We start from the raw sequence: 26,401 nt of genomic DNA on the forward strand, positions 1-26,401 counted from the left end.
ATACACGATGACGTCAGCATGCCACTCCTTCCGACCTACGTTTCATCATAAACTGACATCGTCTAGGGGCACCGTATCAGAGCATTTGCACGAGTACCAATACTCATGCAAATGCTTAGTATTGGCGCTGATACTAATACCAGTATCGGTGTAACCCAACTCTGATGCCGTGTACACACGATCGGAATTCTCGTCAGAAAAAGCTCTGATGGTTTTCCCGACGGAATTCCGACGGAATTTCGCTCAAGCCGTCTTCCCTACACACGGTCACATCAAATTCCAACAGTTTTGTTCGAACGCATTGATGTACAACATGTACGACAGGACTAGAAAAAGGAAGTTCAATAGCCAGTAGCCAATAGCTTCTGTCTCGTAGTTGAATCTGAGCATGCGTGATTTTTGGCGTGTCGGAATTGCATACACACGATCGGAATTTCCGATAGCATGTTCTCAATTTTCCCGACGGAAGAACTTTCTATCAATTTTTGGCTGGCGGAAATTCGGACAGCTAAATTCCGATGGAGCATACACATGGTCGCATTTTCCGATGAAAAGCTCTCATCTGTCTTTTTCTGTCCGGAATTACAATCGCGTGTACACGGCATTAACCATTAAATGTTTCAAAATGGCCTTTAAGTGAGATGAACTTTTGTACTAGGCACTCCTCAGTACACATCCAAGATTTTTGTAGCCCCTGGAAATGACAGATTGAACCCGGTAAACCATAACATCTCCTATTCAGACTATGGCATATGCGGACAGATTCCCCCCCCCCCCCCCCACTCTGAAGAGTGAGGGCATACCCTCATTGTGAGAACTGCTTCTGGGTGTGGTCAGACAGATTTGGGATCCAAGGTTTGCGATAAAATGATAGACCTTTGACTTAGAGGAGGATGCCTGGATGGAGTGAAATTTATCCCAGTAACTTCCTTAATAAATTGCATATATGTATTTCCCCAAACAGGTGTTCATCATTAATTGGCATAACTAAAACAGACCATTTACAAGCAGGCTCAGCAGACCAAACCTTTAACTTATAAATGTCTGTGCCTATGGTCAGAGAGCAGTGTCAAAATGCTTTGCCTTTAGTTATACTTTAAGGAGGGAACATCCTCAACAGAAACAGTGAGATGTTTACTGGGTACAGAAATGGCAAGATCCACTACCAAAACACACCATTTTCCATATCTTTTCCATGAGATATATCTCAGCAAAAAGTTAGGATTAGGATTTGGCCAATCCTTCTGCAAAGTACAGTTAATTTGTGTCATTTTTTTTTCATGCGATCACTGCAGGCAACTATAGCCACCAGCAGTGATCATTGTATTCTGATGGCTAAGAAACCTCCCACTGTTAGAATACAGTAACGCAGCAGGAGGGATTCCCCCATTGCAGAAATGAATACTGCATAATCTTTGCCCAGCATTAGTCAGGTAGGCTTTTTGTTGTGCACGTGAGAGGGAACTAGAATTAGAGGAGGGGAGATGTGTTGATTTAGGACCTTGCTCTGATGCAGGGGAAGAGCTGTCAACCTTAGCATTTTGCTATATTTCCTCAGTGTTGTCTGTGTGTCAGGGCTGGCTTAGCCCTTCCTTCTCTGGGCTGGCCGCTCAGCTGTCGGCTAATTGCCAGCTCTCTTCTTTCTCCAGTTACCAGCTGTTCCTGATGATGCTCGTCTGACCTGCCTACTTAAAGCCTTCCTGCTCACTTCACCTCTGCCCACGCCTTGGTCACATCACTAGAAACCATCTCCTGTGGTTTGTTTAAAGACTGGCTTGCTGAAATCCCGACTGGCTCCTTATCCTGCTTGCTGTTGCTCTACTTGGATCCCTGACTTCTGACCTGGCTGACTACCCGATTTGGTTACTGGACTCTGGCTATGCTTGACTACGCTTTTTCTATTTACCTTTTTATTTTTATTAATAAACAAGTGTGATTTAATTGTACTTCTGTCTCAGTCTGATTAATGGTTTCTGACAGTAGGCGAAGGCCATGAATTCAGAAGATACAGTCAATCCACTTGTTGGTAATATTTTTTCCAGATTGGATGGGCAAGATCACCGCATGGATCAGTTTGCCATAGCGTTACAAACGCTCCCGAATCACACGGCTCACCTGGAATCCCCCACAGTGGCTGCCCTGGTACAACCTGAGTCACAGGCCGTCTCTGCTGCTGTGCCAGTCTCTGTGCATGCACCCACCTCGAGTATTACCTCGATAAGAGGTATGTCTGGTTCTGCTCCGCTTCCCCATCGATTTGGGGGCAATCCAGTTCAATGCAGAGGGTTTCTTAATCAGGTTGAGATATTCTTTGAGATGCTGCCCCAGGCATTTCCCACGGACAGAAGCAAAGTAGGTTTCGTGATAACTTTGCTTTCTGAGAGAGCCTTGGCTTGGGCTAACCCTCTATGGGAGACGCAAAAACCTGTTGTCTTGAGTTACCCCCAGTTTGTGGCCTCCTTTAAAAAGGTATTTGATGTTCCCGCATGCTCCGCTTCTGCTGCCAAGTGCCTCATATCCATCAAACAGAGTACAAGAACTGTTGTCGACTACGCCATTGAATTCCGTACTCTGGCAGCAGAGGTTGCTTGGAACAATGAGGCCCTCGTGGCTGATTTTTCTCATGGTCTCTCGGATTCCATCAAGGATGAGATAGCAGCCCGAGATATACCCACTGAGCTGGAGAGCTTGATCTCGTTTGCCATCCTCATTGACTCCAGATTTAGAGAAAGATTTTCTCTTAAGGAGCGCTTGCGGAAGCCTCCTGTACGTTTGCCTCTGAGCTTTGTAGTCCCACCCATGCCTCCCTCATCTCCCATGCCTCCTGGTACTGAGTTGGTCAGTGAAGATGAACCTATGCACCTGGGCTTCACGTGTCTCTCTGTGGATGAGAGAGCCTTTAGGAGGAGGGAGAGATTGTGCCTTTATTGTGGCCAGGCAGGTCCCTTTTTGAAGTCTTGTCCTACCTGTCCAGGGAACGCCCGAACCTTGAGGTCCTGTCATGGACAGACCTTAGGTGGCGTTGTTTCGTCCCCAGTTATCCAGAAGGATAAGCCCCTGGTTTTGGTCACCCTTTCTTGGGCTGTGTTGTCCATCGAGATACAGGCTCTAATCGACTCTGGGGCTGCAGGCCTGTTCATTGATGCTGAATTTGTTTCGCAGCACTCCATTCCGCCGCAGCCATTGAGGCTCTTGACGGGAGACTTTTATAGCCTGCCCATGTGACTCATAAGATGGTTCCGTTGTCCAAGGCCGTAGGGGCTCTTCACCATGAGATAATCCAATTCCAAGTTATTTCCTCACCCAGGTTTCTGCTGGTTAGTGGTTATCCTTGGTTACAGAGGCACAACCCCTCTTTTGATTGGCTCCATGCTGAGGTTCTCTCCTGGTCACCACAATGCAGTGAGACATGCTTCCTGAAGGTATCCAAGGTCCTGTGCACTTCTTCACTCCCCTCATTGCCGGAGGAGTACCGTGATTTTAGCGAAGTCTTTGATAATGGTCAAGCCGGTAGTTTGCCTTCACACCGTTCTTATGATTGCGCAATTGACCTTCAACCTGGTGCCATACCTCCTCATGGCCGGGTTTACCCTTTGTCGGTCTTGGAGGATAAGGCCATGGAGGAGTATGTTGCTGACGCACTTTCTCGAGGTTTCATCCCCAAATCCTCGTCTCCTGCTGGTTTCTTCTTTGTGAAAAAGAAGAGCGGTGAACGGAAACCTTGTATAGATTATAGGGGTCTCAATCATGTCTGATCATTGAGACCCCTATCATGTCATGATTAAGAATGCCTACCCGATTCCATTGATTACAGAGTTATTTGACCGCCTCAAGGGACTAACAGTTTTTATGAAGCTTGACTTGAGAGGGCCATACAATCTCGTGCGCATTAAGGAGGGCGACGAGTGGAAAACTGCGTTTAATACCAGAACAGGCCACTATGAATACCTGGTAATGCCTTTTGGCCTTTGTAACGCCCCAGCAGTTTTCCAGGAATTTATTAACGATTTCCTCCGAGATTTGTTGCAGTTGTGTGTGGTGGTTTATCTCGATGATATCCTCAAATTTCCCAAGTCCCTGGAGAGCCACCACACAGATGTCTGTCGTGTGCTTTAGAAACTAAGAGAGAACAATCTCTATTGTAAACTGGAGAAGTGCAAGTTCCATCGTGAACAGGTTACATTTCTGAGCTATGTCATTTCCACTGCCGGTTTTTCGATGGACCCAGAGAAACTTTCGGCAGTCCTACAGTGGCCTCGAACCGTGGGTTTACGTCCTTTGCAGCATTTCCTGGGCTTTGCCAACTACTATCGGAAGTTTATTTGTAACTTCTCGTCTCTGATCAAGCCCCTGACTGATATGACCAAAAAGGACGGTAACCCACAGAGTTGGTCTCCGGAGTCCATTAAGGCCTTTCAGACTCTCAAGGCTGCCTTTGTTTCTGCTCCTGTGTTGGCACATCCTGATCCTACGTTGCCTTTCATCCTAGAAGTTGATGCTTCTGAGACTGGAGTTGGCGCCCTTCTGTCTCAACGTCCTAACTCTGAGAGCGCTATGCATACATGTGGCTACTTTTCCAAGAAATTGTCACCTGCTGAGTGCAATTATGAGATTGGTGACAGAGAGCTGTTGGCAATCATTTTAGCCCTGAAAGAATGGAGACATCTCCTTTAAGGCACCACTGTGCCTGTTCTTATTCTTACTGACCATAAGAATCTTACATTCTTGTCTGAGGCTAAGCGACTCTCTCCCAGAATGGCACGATGGGCTCTTTTCTTGTCGAGCTTTAATTACATTGTCTCATTCTTACCCGGTACTAAGAATGTAAGGGCTGATGCCTTGTCATGACAATTTTTCTCCCCTTTAAAGTCGGAGTTTGATCCGGTTCCTATGATTCCTCCTGATCGTATCTTGGCTACGGTTCGCACCAGTCTTACTTCTTTGGTTGCTGCTCAGGTCCATGCTCCTCCTGATAAACCTTGTGACCGCTGCTTTGTCCCAGAGAGTCTCCGTACTGCTGTGCTGCAGACTTACCATTCTCCCAAGGCAGCTGGCAATCCTGGGAAGAACCAACTCATTTGGGCAATTTTCCAACAATTCTGTTGGCCTAGTCTACGGGCTGATGTTACTGCCTTCATAGCTGCCCATCCCGTGTGTGCTCAGAGTAAGACTCCACGACACCTTCCAGTGGGCCTCCTACAACGCATACCCAATGGAGAGAGGCCCTGGACTCACCTGTCTATGGATTTCATTGTGGAGTTGCCCAACTCCCAAGGCAACACTCTTATCCTTATGGTGGTTGATCAGTTCTCAAAGATGTGTCATTGTATTCCACTTAAGAAGTTGCCTACCTCTAAGGAACCGGCTTCCATTTTTGCTCGGGAGATCTTTCGCTTACATGGGATACCCAAGGTGATTGTCTCGGATAGGGGCAGTCAGTTTGTCTCCCGGTTCTGACGAGCCATTTGCGCACAGTTAGGAATCCAGCTTGCGTTCTCTTCTGCGTATCACCCGCAGTCTAATGGAGCCGCAGAATGAGCCAATCAGTCCTTGGAGCAATTCCTACGTTGCTATATTTCTGACCATCATAACAACTGGTCTGACCTATTACCTTGGGCAGAGTTTGCTCACATCAGTGCCTTGAATTCTGCCTCCTAATTGTCTCTATTTATGGCGAATTATGGTTTCCAACCTTCCATGTTGCCTGACTCGTTTGTTCCGCAGAGTATTCCTGCGTTAGAGGAGCATCTCCGTGGTCTTCGTTCCACTTGGGTAAAAGTCCAGGAGGCTTTGCGTCATGCTAATGATAGGAACAGACTCCATGCTGACCGCAGACGCCTGCCTGCGCCTTCCTACTAGGTTGGGGATAGGATCTGGCTGTCATCTCGCAACCTCCGGCTTCATGTTCCCTCAATGAAGTTTGCACCTCGGTTTATTGGGCCTTTCTGTATCCTTCGCAGGATTAACCCAGTGGCTTACGCGTTGGATCTTCCTTCTAGTATGCGCATCTCAAATGTGTTTCATGTGTCCTTATTGAAACCATCGGTCTGTAACCGATTTACCACCTCGGTGCCACGTTCCTTATCCTATTCAGGTTGAGAACCATGAGGAGTATGAGGTACAATCCATTGTTGACTCCCGTAGGTTCCGTGGGCGCATACAGTACCTGGTGCATTGGAAGAGGTATGGTCCGGAGGAACGCTCCTGGGTTTCATCCTCTGACGTACATGCCCCTGTCCTCCTCCGCAAAGTTCCATAGACGGTGTCCCCTCAAGCCCGGTAGCCTTCCGAAGGACAGGGGTCATTGAGGAGGGGGTACTGTCAGGGCTGGCTTAGCCCTTCCTTCTCTGGGCTGGCCGCTCAGCTGTAGGCTAATTGCCATCTCTCTTCTCTCTCCACAGTTACCAGCTGTTCCTGATGATGCTCGTCTGACCTGCCTACTTAAAGCCTTCCAGCTCACTTCACCTCTGCCTTCGACTTGGTCACATCACTAGAACCCATTTCCTGCGGTTTGTTTAAAGACTGGCTTGCTGACATCTCTTCTGGCTCCTTATCCTGCTTGCTGTTGCTCTACTTGGATCCCTGACTTCTGGCCTGACTGATTACCTGATCTGGTTACTGGACTCTGGCTATGCTTGACTATGCTTTTTCTATTTACTATAGTTTATGTCTTCCTGTCCTGTACGAATAAGATACATATTTTCTATTCCCAGTTAATGCCCCATTCATGTTTGCACTGACATCCATATGCCATGAAACAGGCATTTGTTTAAGCGGCTGGAGCCACTTGGAGCTACGTAAAGGCAGTCTAAGTAAGTAAATGCAGTTTTTATGTATACATTTTGGCAGTGAACGAGGACCCAAGATGGCTTTATGGGTGATTGGATGCAAATAGACTTGCATATGTACCGTATTTATCGGCATATAACACGCACTTTTTTCCCCCCTAAAATCAGGGGAAAATCGGGGGTGCGCAATATACGCCGATCCCCCGCTGTTTCTATCCCCTTCTGCTGCTCTCTGCGGCTTCCGGGTATTTTCGGCTATCTTCAGTGGTTCTCGGCTATCTTCGGCCATTCTCGACTATTTTCGGCTTTCCGAAAGCCGCCGAGAACGGCCGAGTGTGGCTGAAAATAGCCGAAAATAGCAGAGAACGCCCGAAAATAGCAGAGAACGGCCGTTTGCGGCCAAAAATACCTGAAGGCCACCAAGAATGGCCGAGAACTACTGAGCACTGCCGAGATACACAGGACATCCACTCTGCATCTTGGCGGCGCCATTTTTAAATGGCAAACACATTAACGAGGCTGCAAATAACTGGCAAGGCTGCAATAGAAGGCTGCAAATGACTAACACGGCTGCAAATGACTGGCAAGGCTGCAATAGAAGGCTGCAAATGACTGACAAGGCTGCAATAGAAAGCTGCAATGCAAGGCTGCAAATGACTGACAAGGCTGCAATGGAAGGCTGCAAATGACTGACAAGGCTGAAAATGACTGATAAGGGTGCAATGCAAGGCTGCAATTGACACTGACAAGGCTGCATTAATAGGCATTTAAATGTAAGTTTTTTTCCTTAAACTTCCCTCCTAAAAGTTTTTTTCTTTTAAATTCCCTCCTAAACTTTGGGTGCGTGTTATACGCCGATAAATACGGTATACATTAGGCTACCCTTGATGGGTCAAATTTAGGTGCAGATAAATGGAAAAGGAGACTCGGAATCCGGAATGCCTGTGTGAAAATGACCTAAGAAAGCTAGAGGTTCACATACTATTGACACACACAGGTAACTAAATGATTTTCCTAAAAAAAAATTAAACCGGTATAATGTTTTGGTTTTAGGACTTGTGTGGAAGACAAATCTAATTTTAGGTCATATTCAACTGATAGAAGTCCTAGCATTGTGTTCCATCTGCTGAGGTTGAAAAACAAAGATACATACCTGTATGTCCAAAAAATACAGTCAACCACAAGACAAAAATAAATATTAAAAACCTGCTTCCCCGGAACCTTAAATCTGCCGTTGATCATGAGGAAAATTCCCTTCTATGTGGCAAATGCCACAGTGGGTACAGACAATTTTGGGAGGGGCAAAGCTAAGCTCATACTGAATTGCAAAATGTAGCTGTTTCTCTTCTGCCTTTCTTCAAAACAGTTGAGCCATCATACATGCCAAGTAAACAAATGGGTGCTGTGAAGGACTGGCTTATTATTATAACTGTTTAACAGCAGCAGAACATTGATTTTGCTCTACAAAAGATCTAAAATCTTTTGGCTCCTAGCACTAACTTAGATCAACATAATAAATAAATCACAACACACAAAATGTTTTAAAAAAAATAAATGTTGACAGAATATTCAGATGTCGCTCTATACAAATATGCATTTTTATGCATAGTAGGTAAATAATAAATATGAACAATTTAAAAACACAACCAATGATCAGCCGGCTAATCAAGTAATTTTCTTATCAATATGTAGTGTAATTATTCATTTGTACATGAATGTAAAAGGTCAAGACATCAGTTTTATTAAAATATTTTTGTGCCTTGGGTAACATTTTTTTCTCAGTAACAATGCACTAGAGACAGAGATGGGCAAATTATTAGTATATTTGTACAGTACACTAAATGTGTTTGTTTTTCTTCACTTGACACATAATCTCCTCATCCCAAAATATTAAGCTTCATTATTTCAAAATGTAAATTATTTTGAAGGCTCTTTCAAACAACCAGCATGTTTTTATACTTAAAATATGAAACAACAGTAAAAATGCATTTGCATGATATACACTTGCTAAAAAAAATGCTAATTAGTAATTTGCCCATCCCTTACCCACAACCATTCAATGTTATATTTCTTCTGTATAGCAAAGTCAAAAAGGAAAAAAAAAGGAAAAATGTTGCCATTGTCATGTGTCCATGATTTCTCTGGATGGAGACTGCTCAGGATTAATTCCTTGTGTATTGTGAATTGTTTGATTGTGTGATATTGAATTTTGCAGTTCTAAAGCGATTGTGTTTTGTGGGAATTCCTTAACTTGTTTTTTGTATTCCAAAAAAGTGCACACCTTTGTGGCTATTGCAATGATATTCTTGCCAATAAATATTGTTGAAACTCTGCTATCCTGAAATAAAACCATGTTCACAACTCTAATAAAAATTGTAACAATATTAATAGTGACAAGACTTAGAACTGGGTATAGCATCATCTTCTGTGGAGCAATATGCTCTCCTTGCATGCTTATTTCACTCAAAGAGACACAAGGTAGGATCAACAGTAAGATGTAGCAATAAAAAAACATAAGTCCTTCAGCCCATATAGGGAGACCAGTCTTTTGTGGCTCCCATAAATTAGCTTGAATATCCAAAATATCAAGTAAATCAAGAGCAACCCAAAAGAGACGTCCTCTTAGATCTTCTTTTTTCCTGAATGTTCTCACATACTCCATGCTATCCAATGATACAAGTACAAGATATAGTCCTGGCACAGAGATGGATAAAAGCAACGTCAGTGCCTTTCTAGCCACAGTGTCAACATTTTTCTTATCAGCCTTGTAGTTTTGAAATATAAAATACAACTTAATTTCCAAAACAAATATATATAGAAACCATAAAATCATTGCATATCCTCTCTTGGCTGTCTTAACTTCTGCTCCAACCCACACAGCCACATAACGTAAAACAATTAAGAAGCATATGTCTCCAACCAACACAATAATGCATACTCCAATCTTTCTTGGACCCTGATTTTGCTCCACAAGATAGGCATCCATGAAGGCCATACTTGTCATGATGACAATAGTTGTAAGACACACGTGACGTTTGTCTGGAGGTGGAAGAACCATTTTTTTCCACTTTATTGCAGGTTTTCATCAAGTATATACAACTATCATGTATTAGGAATGATTGTCAACTCTCTTATGGCTATAGATAGTGGGTGGTTTTGATGACAGATGTTCGTTCATTCATTGTAAAATGCTCTCTGTTCCAGCAATACCATGTTTTATATGATATATGTGCAATTACATAGATTTCTTTGTAATTCCATGTGTTGTTTTTTTTCAGACTTAGACGTTTTAGGTTTTGTTTTTTATATTTTTCTCAGGTGGAGTAAGGGATTGAAGGATTCATTGAACAAGCTTTAGATATTATTTCATAATAATATATTGCTAAAAATCGTTGTGAGATCTTCTAAATCGTTCTTCTAAAAAAGATCTGATTTGACTGGATAAAAAAATTCACCATCAACAGATCCGTGTTTTTTTAGGCCATGGTACTCCAGATATTCATAAAAGTCTACAATTCATTTATCCAGATTCTCCTTTTTGTATAAGTTGTCCTCTGTGGGAAAAAAACAAACAAATATTATACATAAATAAAATTTCATAAATGCTACTGTATATATATTTTCAAACATAAAAAGTATTTATTCAAAGTGTTGTAAAGGCTTTTTCACCATGAAAATAAAACAAAGGTTTTACTTACCTGCTCTGTGCAATGATATTGCACAGAGTGTTCCCTTACCTCCTCTTTTGGAGTCCACCCCTTTTTCTTCCAATTGCTCCCTCAGCAAGACAGTTGCTGATGGGGCATTGGTGTGGCTGTGCTCCTGAGTAGGGCTGTGTGCGTTTATGGACACACACAGCGTAGCTTGGCCACACACCCTTCTCCTTCCTTACAGGGTTTGATTGACAGCAGCAGGAGCCTATATATATCAGTGAGAGAAGTCAGGTAAGTGTTTAGGGATGGGTGGTAGAAGAGGAAGTAGAGCGTTTATTTCCTTAAGACCCCTTTTATACTGCCGCGATTTGAAAGTCACGCGGTTTTATGGCCACTATTTTGGCGCGATTTCAGGGAATGCCTGTGTAAACTTGAGGTCTATGAACTCACATCAAAGTCGGACCAAAGTAGTACAGGGACTACTTTGAAGTCGCACAGATATGAATTGTACTCATTGGAAATCATGGAGTACGACTTGTCATGCAACTTTGCAGTCCCAAATCGCAGGACAAGTCACACAAGTGTGAAAGGGGCCTAATGCATTAGGATAAAAATGCTTAGACTTTAGAACCGCTTTAACTGCAAACAAAATAGGTAAGAATGATAAACTCATTCAAGTGTATATATATATAATACGAACTTTGAACAAAACCTTGCAAGCTACCAGTAATAATCACTTGAATATCCTTTGTAAATATAAATGCTGTATTTTCAGCTGATGGCAGTAATCATATCCCATATAGTTGTGCTAATTAATTATCAAATCAGAATAGTGTGCCGTGCTGTGCAAAATAACTCTTTTTATGCACCTGTGCAATATGGTATAATCCGGGCAAGTAATGTTCTAATAGTGAATAATACATTCTAACAACAAAATGCTAACGTTATAATGATGTGTGTGTGTGTGTGTGTGTGTATGTGTGTGCATACATATATATATATATATATATATATATATATATATATACACAATATTATAGAATCACTTGGATATAATAACCAACAGTGAATAATGAAAATCATCAACAAATGTCCTTATAATTTTTTTTCAATTTTTTTATAGTGGAATCCTTGTGATAGTGCTTTGAATGTATCCAAGGTGCCAGCAAACTCCTGCTCCCCCCATGTGTTTATCCTCACCTTAGGGTATGTGACACAGCACAATTAAGTTTGGTCTAACAACGCAGTTGAACCACCCCTGGGCTCTTTGATGTGATGGGCTGTGCAGGTTCCTAAGCTATTCAAATGTTATCCTCGATGCATTTATAAAAGATAGGGCTGAATAGTGCTTTATCGTTTTTAAACATATTTATTAAAATAAATCATCCAGGGTACTCACACTTTTCTGGTGCTTGTAGCGCACCAGTCTATATCTGACAGAATCAATAGCAAATTAGGCCGTATGTCAATTTTCTCCTCTGCAGCTGCTGGTACTAGCAATGGAGCTGCTTGCTACACTGTCCTGGCCCCTCCCCAATGCGTGTCAACACAGGGATGACGTGTCTTCCTCAGGGGAATTGTGAAAATTTTATAAGGACATTTATTGATGATTTTTTTATTATTCACTGTTGGTTATTATATTCAAGTGATTATTCTATAATACTGTGTATATATATATATATATTTATATATATATCAAGAGCGGATCCGGGGGGGGGGGGGCAACAGGGAAATTTCCCCCTCCGAGAATACGGCCAGCGGGTACCAGCGTGGCCGGTTCTGCGGGTGCCAGCGCGGCTGGTTCCGCGGGTGCCAGCGCGGCCGGTTCCGCGGGTACCAGCGCGGCCGGTTCCGCGGGTGCCAGCACGGCCGGTTCCGTGGGTGACTGCGCTGAGTGGACGAGTGAGGGGGGCGGCTTAGGAAGGCTGCTGGCCCATCAGGAAGCTGAGAGCAAGGAGATGACATAATCTCTCACTGCCCTGCATCCCTCCGGTTCTGCCCTCACTGTGCGGGAAGCTGTGTGCAGCAGAGAGATTACATCATCTCTCTGCTGCCTATCTTCACCCTGGGACTCAACAAAAGAACACCTTAGCAGAAAAGTGACACAGTAGGTGACAATCCGCAATGTGTGGCAGGCTACATGGCAAGTGGCAATCCACAATGTGTGGCAGACTACGTGGCAAGTGGCAATCCGAAATGTGTGGCAGACTACGTGGCAAGTGGCAATCCGCAATGTGTGGCAAGTGACAATCCGCAATGTGTGGCAGGCTACGTGGCAAGTGACAATCGGCAATGTGTGGCAGGTGACGTGGTAAGTGGTATTCTGCAATGTGTGGCAGGCGACGTGGCAAGTGATAATCAGCAATGTGTGGCAGGTGACGTGGCAAGTGACAATCAGCAACGAGTGGCAGGCTACATGGCAAGTGGCAATCCCCAATGTGTGGCAGGCGACGTGGCAAGTGACAATCCGCAATGTGTTGCAGGTGACGTGGCAAGTGACAATCCGCATTTGGTGACAATCCACATTTGGTGGCAGGCGACATGGCAAATGACACCCTCAGGGCTCACACTGATTCTGCATTATGGTGAGTTGAACCATTAAATTTTATATTACAATGTATTAATAGAAATAATGCGCTTCAATCATTCTGACACCATAACAGCCATGGTGCCGTAATGATTGAAGCGCCAATACCAGCCGTTTCCCATATAAATTGCACCCAAAAAAACATTTTATAGCAGTGCCCCTCCCGAGACTAGACTCTGGATCCGCCCCTGATATATATATATATATATATATATACACACACTATAGCATGTTAGCACTTTATTGTTAGAATGTATTATTCACTATTTGAACACTACTTGCACGGATTGTAACATATTGCACAGGTGCATAAAAGGAGTTCTTTTGCAGAGCACAGCACGGCACACTAGTTTGATTTAATGAGTGTATATATAACATTTTGAAAAACAATGCTTCAGTGTAGTTTATGTTATAGCAAATCAGCACCAAGCTGTTTGTGCTCTTACTAAAAGTCATGCAGTAATAATAATAAAATAAAACATTTTTTAATTCTCCCAGCATTCATTGAGAGACAAAAGACTTCATTCTCCCACAAATGGGGACCTTCATAATCCCAAATGCAGGGGTGGATAAGACACAGGGACACAAATGGCATGCCGGTCTTCAAAAACAATAGTGTGAGTGAATCACACAGCAGCCTACAAGATTTTACATCAGCCAGCTTTGCCATGTCCACACAATAAAACAAAAAAAAAAAACCCAGGAAGCATTCAAACCCTAGTAGAATGTTGTGTACATGATTATCTGTGCACAGGTGTGTGGATAATTAAAGTTGCAGGCATAAAGTGAAAGAATCACTTGACCGGATGGAGAAGGAGGAGGTTGTGCATGTGTGAGTGAGTCGGAGCCTCGCCTCGCTCTCCCCTCCATGCTGGTAGCATACCGCAACGAGCGGGGTCTTTCCCCGCTGACCCGCCGACCCTCTCGCTTCTATCAGGACGGATGATGGCCGGGGAAAGCGGCGCTTAGCTGATCGAATGACCGGACATCCCCCCCTGCCTATTGCCACGCTATGCAGCAGTGAATGCGTTCTGTAGGAGTTCCGACGGAGGTGGGCGGTTTAGTAAAGGAGACGGCTCCCTCTCTGACTGTCACTGAAATCCTGGATTGGGCTCTGGAAGATGAGATCAGCGAGGGGAGGTGGAGAGTAAACTTCTGGTACGTGCAGCAGTGGAGAGACACAACGGGAGAAACATACAGACAAACTTAAGGAACTGGTGAGAGTGAACTGCCAAGCAGGGTGGTGAGTGTGAATTATCTATGCGAACTGTGACTAAGATATTGTATACAGGAGAAAGAAGATGGATAAGTTCTATTAACTCCCACCGTATATATTTACCTGCCTGATGTTTCTTCACTGCCTTAACCCTGAAACCTAAGAACTCTCTGCTTATAAGAATATTGAGAACTGTAAAATTCTTTCTTGGAAGAGATTCTTTACCTGTTTTAAAGTGCCTGTTTACATACTTAAACATATCGGTTGGAGCAGGAGTTACTTGGATCTATTGGGAACTATAGAGGTCTCGGTATAGTTCAGAGTGTACCTTATAGAGTGCAAATTACGCGGTGTGTGCTCTTCCATCCTTTGGCCCTCCTTTTCTCCCGCCCCCTGACGAGAGAGCCTGCTATTAACTCTTACCGTATAAATTTACCTGCTTGATGTTTTTTCACTGCCTTAACCCTGAAACCTAAGAACTCTCTGCTTATAAGAGTATTGAGAACTGAAAATTCTTTCCTTGAAGGGACTGTAACCTGTTCTAAAGTGGCAGTTTACATATTTAAACAGATTGGTTGGAGCTGGAGTTATCTGGATCCATTGGGAACTATTGAAGTCTTGGTATAGTCCAGAACGTGCCTTATTAAGTGCAATTTATGTTGTGTGTGCTCTCCCATCCTTCGGCCCTCCTCTTTTTCCCGCCTTCAGGTGAGAGAGAAACCAAATATACACATATATTTTGGGGATATTATCCTGGAGCAAAGTAAAGCTATTATGCCATTGCACCGTGCGACTAAAGCAAGTCAAGCAGCTGCAGCCGCAAAACTAGAAAAGTATGCCCATAATCCGGGTCAGGGGCTTAGTCAGACCCCCCCAAAGGGTCCGCAACAAGGACAGCAACCCCAAGCTAATAGGCTATCAGGTGCTAAAGGCACTAGGAAAAGCCACGGGCCAAGCCTTCCCCCAATGGCTTTGGAGGAAAACGAGGAAAGAGTTAATTCCCAGGGCCAGGTCAAAGATGTGAGTCTAGAGGGGGCAACTGGGTCACTAGAGGAGGGTGTGCAGGGAAGACTTGAACCAGAACCTGAGCCAACACTAAAAGAGGTTCTGATGGCAGTCAACCTTTGTAGAGAGTCCCTGGGAGGAATGAGCACCCAACTCGTCTCCATCCAGGAGGAACTATCGTACACCAGACAGGATATCCAAGGGATCCAGGAAAGGACCACAGCCCTAGAGGATCGGTTGGGCCGGGTTGAAGATGATTTGGCCCCTTTGATACGAGAATTCAGGTTAATGCAAGAACAGTTAACAAAACAGGATAACAAATTAGATGAAATGGAGAACAGGATGAGGAGGAAGAACATCCGGATAGTAGGTTTGCCAGAACTTTGCGAAGGTTCAGATCCTATAGCTTTCCTGGAGAAATGGTTCAGGGATACGTTTGGCCAGGATATTTTTTCATCATTGTTTACCATTGAAAGGGCACACAGAGTTCCCTCAAGACCTCCACAAATGGGTGCCCCTCCAAGACCATTTTTGGCCAAGTTACTGTTTTTTAAAGATAAAGAGACTATCACCCGCAAAGCTAGGGATAGGGGTAAGATTGTATATAATGGCTCTCGAGTGTCGATTTTTCCGGACTTTTCTCCAGACCTTCAAAGAAGGAGAGCTAAATTTGGGGAAGTTAAAAAGAAGCTCCGCTAAATAAACATGACATATGCGTTATTATATCCAGCAAGATTACGGATAAACGCCCCTGAAGGGACTATAATATTTGACAATCCTGGAGGTGTGGAGGAGTGGTTGGAGACCCACCCCCGGAGACTTTAGTAGTAGTGGACTTTCGGATTTGATCTGTTTTCTGTTCCCCCCCTCCCTGTTTTGGAGGGGGGGGGGAGAGGAATGTGGGTTCAAATGTATTCTTTTTTGGTATAAGTTTTCTTGTTTTATTTTTATTTTTTTGATGTGGTGGAGGTGGGAAGAGGGAGATAATTTGTGAGATGATATTTGGAGTATGGGGGGGGGGGAGGAGAGGGTGAGCTGAGGGAGGAGAGCTTCACGCATGCTACCCCTCTGGTTGGAGGGGTTAGCGGGGTGCTCCCCTCTTATATCAGTCGTATGGGGTAATATCTTTGTTTGGAGATTTTTGGGGGGGGGGAGGAGTGGGGAGGGGGTGTGGGCAGGGAATAGTGTATAAGGAAAAGATGTGGAGTGATTTACAGGCAAGGTGTGTATGGGAAGGTCACAGAAGGAGGCCCCAGGAGATGCCTAAAGAGGCAATGGGAGAAGTGTGTGAGAAGGGGGAGTGGTATGGGTGGAGAGAAAGTAGTATATGGTGTTCAAGGTTTGATTGGCAGGTGGGAGAAGTGTGGAAGAGGTTTATTTTAGTGAGAAGAGCACTATATAGAGCACAATTATTTATAATGAAACAATGGGTAAAAGTTTATCACACAAAATGGAATAACAAAGAAGGGTTAAAAGCACATTTATTTATAAGGAAACAATGGCTAAAAGTCTATCACATTAAATTAAATAACAAAGATGAGTTACACAAACCAGTTTTTAGGTATTGGCACTATAATTATCAATGAGTGAACGCACAGTGTTAAGGGGGAGAAGTCTTACTCTATACTCCTGGAATGTTAGAGGGATGGGAGATCCGAAGAAGAGGACAGCAGTTAAGTTAACGGCTAGGTCTCATGGAGCAATGCTTCTTTTTCTTCAGGAGACACATTTTACAAAAACTACTACTACACAGCTGGGGTGGGGGGAATATCATATTCAATACCATTCGTGTTATACCTCCTTTTCCAGGGGGGTTAGTATTCTTATTAAAAGGGGGGTTTCATTCAATTGCTTCCAGGTGAAGATTGAAGAGCAAGGGAGGTATATTTTTTTATATGGTAAACTAGAGGGAAAGACTTTGATTTTGGCCAATGTTTACATACCACCACCTTCCACTATGGATATCCTATATGACTTAGTTGAGTTTGTGCTGGACAAGCCGGAAGTCCCATTGATATTAATGGGAGATTTTAATATGGTTATGGATAAAATACTGGATAGATTCTCCAATGGGAGGATTCAGCAAGGGGGCATAAGTGAGAACCGCCTATCGCAGTTCATGGGAGAAATGGGTCTGAAGGACCTTTGGAGACTCCAGAATCCAAAATCTCGAGCCTTTTCGTGTTTTTCCGTCACGTATTCAACCTTGTCAAGGATAGACATGATTATGGGGAACGACGAGGCAGTGGCACTAGTAAATAAAATAAGCTATATGCCAAGAAGCTTATCGGATCACTCAGCAATAAAGAGCTTCTTGGATATAGGAGAGAGAAGTCAGCAAAGAGGGTGGAGATTCAGTCCCACATGGTTGGAGCTTATGAGAGAACCAAAGGAAGTATTAAGCTTACTTAAAGAATACGTAGATTTAAATACAGGTTCGGCCTCGACAGGGATAGTATGGGATGCATTAAAAGCCTACCTCCGAGGTCTTTTAATACAACAGATTTCTAAAATTAAAAAACAGTTTGGGGAAAGGGAAGAGAATGCCTCAAGGAGAGTGGTAAACTCAGAAATTCAGTATATAAAAAACCCAACACTAGATAACCAGGGACAATGGCTAAAAGCGCAGCAGGAATATCGCCATATAATGCTGGAGAAGGCTGAAAATAAATTCATATTTCAGAAACAACTAGCATTTGGGGAAGGAGAAAGGGTAGGTCGGATGCTAGCATACTTGGTGAAAACAAATTCAACTCCGTCCATGGTATCAAGGATTAGTATGGTAGAAGGTAGGATATCCACAAATAAATCAGATATTTTAGAGAGATTTAGAGCGTATTATGAGGACCTATATCAATCCAACCAGGCCGAGATGAGGGAGGAAATGGACACATTTTTTAGCCCACTGGTAATCCCCCATCTTTCTAAAGAAGATGGGGATATTCTAGATGGCCCCATAACGGTTGAAGAGATTCGGCGTATAGTACAAGAAATGGCAGGTCAGAAAGCTCCAGGCCCAGATGGCCTCCCGGTGGAGGTTTATCGCCACTTTGGCGAGGTGTTAATCCCGAAACTTTTAAAAGTCCTTAACTGGGCGATAGAAGCAGGAGAACTCCCGCCCTCAATGAGAGAATCAAATATAATAGTGCTGCCAAAAGAAAACAAGGACCCCCTTGTTCCCTCATCATACAGATCCATCTCCCTGTTGAATCTGGATGTAAAGATCCTAGCTAAGGTCTTGGCAAATAGATTGAACGGAGTGATAGGAAAAATTATTCATCCTGATCAATCAGGATTTATTCCTGGGAGATCCACGAGTACAAATATAAGACCGTTTTTTTTGAATCTCCAGATACCAGTGGACGGAGATGGCCAGAGAGCTGTTTTATCCCTAGACGCTGCTAAGGCCTTTGATTCACTAGAGTGGAGCTATCTGTGGAGAGTCTTGAGGGAATATAAGGTGGGCCCGGTATTTATAAAATGGGTTAAAATGCTATATAGATCCCCGGAAGCAAGGATTAGAATAAATAATGAGAGTTCGGCTGGGATCCGACTGAAGAGAGGTACGAGGCAGGGGTGCCCCCTGTCTCCCCTCCTGTTTGCTATGGCGATCGAGCCCTTGGCTATATCTCTGAGATCAAATATGAGGATAAAAGGCTTTAGGAGAGGGGAGGAAGAAGAAAAAGTAGTTTTATTTGCAGATGATCTCCTTCTGTTTCTCGGAGATGTTCAGCACTCAATAGGGGAAGTGATGTACAGAATTACTAATTTTGGACATCTTGCGGGCCTAAAAATAAATTGGGATAAATCCTGCATACTGCCTAAAGACCCATTGGATAGCCCCCTACCGTGTGAAGCTGCACATATCCAGATAGTGAGTAAGATGAAATATCTGGGTATCTGCATTACTAAAGATCTTAAACAATATGTGGTAAATAACCTGGCCCCACTGTTATCCAAATTTAAACAAAAAATTAATATATGGAAGAAATTACCACTATCAGTAGCGGGTTGATGTAACCTTATTAAAATTATTTTTCTGCCGCAACTTCTCTATGTTTTACACAATTCTCCAGTATGGATACATAAGGACTGGTTCTACAAGATGGACTCCATATTTAGAGAATTGATGTGGAAGGGGGGACGAGCACGTATTGGGTTAAAGACTCTGCAACTTCCAAGTAACGGGGGGGGGGGGGGGAGTTGCGCTCCCACACCCGTTCAATTACTTCATAGCAGCTCAGCTACAACATCTGGCAGGAGAGGATGTAGAGGGGGGGGGGGGGGGGTGGAAAAAGGGAACTCCCCTCGAACAACTACTCGGAAGATCACTGGTAGTGGCAATAGAGGCAGGGGTTGTTATACAAGATGTCCCTACTCTAGGATTAATGACAAAGGTGTGGGAGATAACCAAAAGAATACTGGGTTATAGGGGATTTACAGAATACTCCCCCCTATGGGCAAACAATAAGTTGGATGAGGTTTTAAAAATAGGACAAGTAAGGGAATGGGAAAGAAGGGGTATACATTTTGTTCACCAGATTTACCAGAATGGTAGAATGAAACAATTTCAAGAGTTAAGGAATCAGTTTCTAATTCCGAAAAAGTCCTTTTTTAGATATTTGCAGATCAGGCACGCTCTGGAAAAGCAGTTTGAGGGGGCAGTAATAGTATGGAGCGAGATACCCGTAATTGAGGACATACTGCGAGCAAAATCGGGGAAAGGTTTAATATCTAAAGTGTATGCAGAGCTGTGTAAGAAATTCCAGGAAAAAAAACAGGGCCAAAAAAATAGGAAAAAATGGGAGACTGATGTGGGTAACATCTCGGAAGACCAATGGGAGAGGATTCTCGAGTTGGCACCCTGGGTGTCCATTTCTCCATCTCAAAAGTTTTCACTTTTACTTCTATTGTATAGAGCGTATTACACCCCTAAGAGGCTGGCTCAGTTTGGTAGAAGGAGTGATGCAGCATGTCCTAGGTGTGGAAGGACAGAAGGAGACATGATCCACATGTTCTGGAGATGTCCTAAGCTACAGCGGTATTGGAGGGAGGTGGTGATGATAGTTAGTAAAGTTTTTGAGACGGTAGTAGAAATGGAACCGGTGGGATGTGTACTGGGATGGATCAGGGGGAGTAGTGACCCTAAGGATAGTAACTTAGCAAAATTAAGGTGTCTTTTTCAAGCTAGAAAACTTATAGCCCAGAAATGGCAATCCTCTACACCCCCTACGAGCGGAGAGTGGGTGCAAAATATGAACAGGGTTATCCTTAAAGAAAGAGTAGCATACACAAGACAAGGAGGTATTAAAAAATTTGACAGGATATGGAAGGAATGGTGTGTAAAAATGATGAATGATGGTATTTTTTAGCAAGAAGGAAGTATGAGGAGTGGGTGTGCATGAGTGGGGAAGGTGATGAATGTAGGAAAGGGAAGGGTGGGTGAGGGATATGTAAAATTGGTATTGTGTCCTTACTTGTCTTTTATTGGAAGGCTGTATGTGTTGTTTGAATTGAAAAATAAATTAATAAAGATATAAAGTTAAAAAAAGTTGCAGGCATAAAGTGAAAGAATCACTTGAATGTATATAAAAGAGTAAATGCTGCGCTATCACCAACAATTTATCTGTAATAACCAATCTCTGTAATCTGGTGTTCTATGCGTTTTCAGCAATCATCAAATAATCAGAAAAAAAACGAATCAACTAATCATAATCAATAAAACAGGAAAAGCCTATGTAACCATAAATATAGTAGTTACATACAACTTATATAGTATATCACTCCCAAGTACTGTAAGTGCTGCAAGAACATACTAATAGAAAACAACTCCACTACAGTAAATCCCTTCTGGGAATACTCTCACCTATCAAAGGTCAATATCCGCTCCAACACCAGATGGACTCCTTTCCTTCCTAATCAGCAAGGACTCAGGACATGAGCATATATACTGTAGCTTTAAAATGTTCCCATCTTCACCGTCAGAGCGGATAGCAATGGATTGGATCCTTCAATGTAAGCTTGTATTGTCAGCTTTCTCTCTCTCTCTCAGTGCCATGAAGCCATGCACCTAGGTCTTTCTTCATAGTTAACTTTGTAAAGCTATATATACTCAAGTATGGTCTGAAAACATGTGAGAGGCTTTCTATTTTTATGCTTTTTTGAATAAAAGAATAGTGAGCACTATATATGTAGGTTCTCGTTGTCTTTTAACATGTAAATACACACTGATTCATCCATCTACTCACCTGAGCTGCTAAAGTTCTCCAAGAGAGTCCTTAATAATTAAGAAGGAAAGGAGTCCATCTGGTGTTGGAGCGCATATTGATCTTTGTTGTAGGGTCAATGCAGAGAGGTGAGTGATTTCCCATTGGCTAATACTCACAGATAAAATATTGGTAATAGTGCAGCATTTACTCTTACTTTTATATCCCAGTAGAATGAATGGTAATAGGAAATGGAGGATCCCCTTCTTTAACCACTTGACATCCATGCTACGGCCGAATGACGGCCACAGCACGGACCTGAATTCCCGGGAGGCCGTCATATGACGACCTCCCCCGTGCACGCTCCCTGCGTGCACCCTACAGGGCACGCACAGGGCGTTCTATGATCACCGAGCCACTGAAACTTGGGTGATCACCGATCCCAGTAAGGGGTCGGTCCCGGCTCCTTACCATGTGATCAGCTGTCAGCCACACATGATCAAAACAAAAGCTCAGCAGAGGAAAAAAAAAAGCCGATCACAAGCTCATATGAAAGTGACATCGATCTCGAAACCTCATTTATGCCATCTGAAAGTGCCCACAAGTGCCACCTATCAATGCCCACAAGTGCCACGTATGAATGCCCACCAGTGAGGCCAATCAGTGCCACCTAGAAGTGCTGCCTATCAGTGTAACCGATCAGTGCCCATCACTGCCACCCGTCGGTGCCCATCAGTGCTGTCTCATCAGCGTACATCAATGACGGACAAAAATTACCCATTTTAAAATCTTATAACAAAATGAAAACAAAAAACATTTTTTTTAGGGTAAGGGCTTAGAGTTAAGTTTGGGTTAGGATTAGGGGTTAATATTTTATTTATTATCATCATTTATTTATTTTTTATTTATTTTTGTTAGGGTTAGGATGTTAATACTACTATTACTACTACTACTACTACTACTAATAATAATAATACATGAATAAATAAATACACAAATAAAAAATTAAAAATGAAATAAATAATACATAAATACAATAAACTATTACTATGTAATAATAAATAATTAACCCCTAACCCTTAAAAAAATTAAATAATAATAAACACTCTAACACAGAGTAAATAAATGATTATTATTAATAATAACAATAATAATATTAATAATACAACCTTATATATATTATATATTTTTGTTCGGGTTTGGGTGTTTATTATTATTATTATTATTATTATTATTAATAATAATAATAATAATAATAATTTATTTAATACATTTATTTAGGTTAGAGGTTAATTATTATTACATATTAATAATTTATTTTATTTATGATGTTTTATAGTTATTTGTGTATTTATTTTACATTTATTTATTCATATATTATTACTTTATTTTATTTTTTTTGTTTTTATTTGAGCAGAAAATCGCGCAAATCGTACATTTCCATTAATTTCTATGGAGATAAAAGCGTGCAAAAAAGCCCAATTTGAGCTACAAAAAAAAAGCTCCAGAACTTTTTTGAGCTTCAGGCGACTTGGAGTGAATATGTGAACTAACTCCATGGAGAATAATTGATGTTTTTCTCCTCCAGCGTTTTGGAGCTTCGAGCTCCAAAAGAAGTGTGAATGGGGCCTGACAACTCTTTCTATGTCTAGTGAGTGCAAGGTAATATTCGTCAGGTGAGAGGGTGATGGATAGAAAAGAAGACAATGTTCTAATTTAAGTAGAATAGGAAGGCAAACTTTGGGCAAAAAAGGAGGACCAAGATGTCTAGAGGATGTCTTTTTAACCACTTTGTCATCTGCCGACCTAAAGCTCCGGAAGTTTTTTCTTTATTATAAACTCTCCGCAGTACATTGCCAGAACAGCCTCTGTAGGCAATGCGGTGTACCCGTACAACTCTGGCTACTTACGGGTTTAGGGTGAAGCCATGCGTGCTCCCCGCCTGACACCCAATGTGACTGTACACAGTGGGAGCCTGTCAGCAAGTGAGCCTGTCAATATGCTGATCAACTGTGTACATTCACAGCCCACAGCTCTATGTTGACATTCAACACAGAGCTCTGTACACAGGGAACAATCTGTGTTTCTGTGTATTTAGTAAAAGCAGCACACTTTACACACATTACACATAGATAGTTAAAAAAAATTGATCCTGTTCCCTTAAAGCATGTTATAAAGCACAGTGTTTGTGCAATTTTTTCCCCTTCTATCACCTGAAACACCTGGCTGATCCTGCCTGGTTCTGCCCTCCCCCTGTAAACTGACGACGGTTTATCATGGCTGCTGAGCCCTGACACCGAGGTCAGTTTACGTGCCTCCGTCATCCACAGCCCTGTTCTCTGTCTCCTGTGTCCCCCCCCCTCCCCTCCCTGCCTGTTAGCCCTGTGTCACCCCCCCCCCTCCTGCTGCTGAAATAACTGTTAATAACACATACTCTTTGTTTGCTAAGCCGGTGTGCCTCTATGTGTTTTATAAAAAAAAAACGTATACCTAATTTCAGTGTGCTGCTCGACAAACAAGTGACTGGCTGGCTCTCTATCTCTCCTCCTCCTCCTCTACCGAGTGAGGCAGTGGGGGGAATCTCAGCCCCTCCTGCTCAAGCCGTTAGACAGGGAGAGGAGTGAGCAGGTCGGTCACGTGATTGCTGAGCAGCACACTGAAATCAGATACAAACAGCATTTTTTTTTTAAAACACAGAGAGAGGCACACAGGCTTAGCAAACAAACAGAATTATACAAAGTCATACAAGTGGCTTAACAACCACTTTAAAGTAGTTGTAAAGTCACTGAGGGCCATTACTGGTATCCCCTCTGTTATAGCAAGTTATACAGTGCAATGTGTGTTTTTTTTTTTATTATGAAGCTAAATAATGGGATTTTTATATACAGCTTACCTGTAAAATCCTTTTCTTGAGAGTACATCACGGGACACAGGAGCTTTATTACATAGTGGGTTATATAGGCACCTCTGGTGATTGGACACTGGTTAACCCCAATTAAGGAGAATTCCTCCCCTATATAACCCCTCCCATATGGGAGGCACCTCAGTTTTGTAGCAAAGCAATAAGAAACCACGTAAAACCCAAGAGGGGTGGGAGCCCTGTGTCCCGTGATGTACTCTCAAGAAAAGGATTTTACAGGTAAGCTGTATATAAAAATCCCATTTTCTTGATCATACATCACGGGGAAAAAAGGCGCTTCATTACATAGTGGGATGTCCCAAAGCAATGCTCAGATTGAGGCGAGGGAGACACAGATCATAATTATAGACCGCCAGGGATCGGAGGACCTAAACTGCAGCCTGCAGTACACTGTGCCCGAAGGCAATATCCTCTTGCCCTCTGACATCCACCTGATAGAATCTGGTGAATGTGTGGACTGATGACCAAGTTGCAGCCTTACAGATCTGAGCCAGGGAGGCCTGGTGATGCACTGCCCAAGAAACACTTACAGCCCTCGCTGAGTGCGCTTTCACTTGAAAAGGAGGAATCTTCCCCTTTACACTATAGGCCTGAGAAATAACCTGTCTAATCCACCTTGAGAGAGTGGATTTTGACGCCGCCTGGCCCTTCCTAGGGCCTTCTGGCAAAATAAACAAGCAATCAGTTTTCCTTATCTGAGCAGTTGCTTGAAGATATATACTGATTGCTCTAACCACATCTAAAGTGTGCAAAGATTCTTCTTCTGCGGACTGTGGGTCCGGAAAAAAGGATGGTAGGATTACGTCTTGATTCAAATGGAATCCCGAAACCACCTTAGGTAGAAAGGACCTGTTGGGACGCATGACCACCCGGTCCTTATGAATAATTAGATACGGCTCCTTGCTGGAAAGAGCTGCTAGCTCTGATACTCTTCTAGCCGTAGATATGGCTACCAAGAAGACCAATTTTTTAGTCAGGAGAACTAATGAAGCCAGATGCAAAGGTTCAAATGGTTGCCCCTGCAAAGCCGAGAGAACCAAATTCAGATCCCATGGGCATACCGGAGGTTTGACTGGCGGTCTTATCCGCATGGCCCCCTGGATGAAAGCCCGCACCAGGGAATGTGATGCAAGTGGCTTCTGAAAAAACACTAACAGGGCCGAAATCTGCACCTTGATAGTGCTTATGGCCAAATTCATTTCTAGGCCTGACTGGAGAAAGGCCAAGATCCTGCTAATGACATACTTTCTAGGATGCCATTTCCTGAGTTCACACCAGGAAACATATGCCCTCCAGATTTTGTAATAAATAAGCCTGGAGGCTGGCTCTCTGGCATTGACCAGAGTAGAAAGGACTGGCCTCGAAAGGCCACGGTCTCTCAGAATGTGGGTCTCAGCAGCCAAACCGTCAAATTCAGACTGCGTAAAGCAGGATGGTAAATTGGACCCTGTGAGAGCAGATCTGGCCGGAGAGGGAGGATCCATGGCCTGCCTACTGCCAACTTCATGATCACTGCTAGGGATGAGCCGAACACCCCCCGGTTCGGTTCGCACCAGAACTTGCGAACGGCCCCCACGTTCGTTACGAACGTTAGAACCCCATTGAAGTCTATGGGACTCGAACGTTCGAAATGGAAAGTGCTAATTTTAACGGCTAATATGCAAGATACTGTCCTAAAAAGGGTTTGGGGACCTGAGTCCTGCCTCAGGGGACATGGGTCAATGCAAAAAAAAGTTTTAAAAACGGCCGTTTTGGCGGGAGCACTGATTTTAATGACGATTAAAGTGAAAAAAAAAAGTGAAATATTACTTTAAATATGGTGCCTGGGGGGTGTCTGTAGTATGCCTGTGAAGTGCCACGTGTTTCCCGTGTTTAGAACAGTCCCTGCACAAAATGACATTTAACGGAAATAACACCATTTAAAACTGCTTGCGGTTTTAATGTTATATCTGGTTCCTGCAATATGGTTGAAAATCATTCAGAAAAATGGCATGGGTAGCCCTCCCTGCCCATTACCAGCCTATTT

The 26,401-nt window shown here is 43.1% G+C and overlaps 1 protein-coding gene across 2 annotated transcripts in view; it reads right to left on the reverse strand.

The window, feature by feature from the left end:
- Nucleotides 1-8,506: 8,506 nt before the first annotated feature.
- The window catches only part of TMEM121 (transmembrane protein 121), a 261,861-nt gene continuing 243,966 nt past the window's right edge, over nucleotides 8,507-26,401 (reverse strand). For both annotated transcript variants that reach the window (XM_077465032.1, XM_077465031.1), the window contains one exon: nucleotides 8,507-10,342. In XM_077465032.1, the coding sequence (XP_077321158.1) occupies nucleotides 8,911-9,846 (936 nt within the window). In that variant the 5' untranslated portion in view covers nucleotides 9,847-10,342 and the 3' untranslated portion in view covers nucleotides 8,507-8,910. The remainder of the gene's footprint in view (nucleotides 10,343-26,401) is intronic.

Source organism: Lithobates pipiens, unplaced genomic scaffold (genome assembly GCF_037356315.1).
Source record: "Lithobates pipiens isolate NorthernLeopardFrog02 unplaced genomic scaffold, aLitPip1_a1.2 Scaffold_30, whole genome shotgun sequence".
In the NCBI taxonomy this organism is placed as follows: Eukaryota; Metazoa; Chordata; class Amphibia; order Anura; family Ranidae; genus Lithobates; species Lithobates pipiens.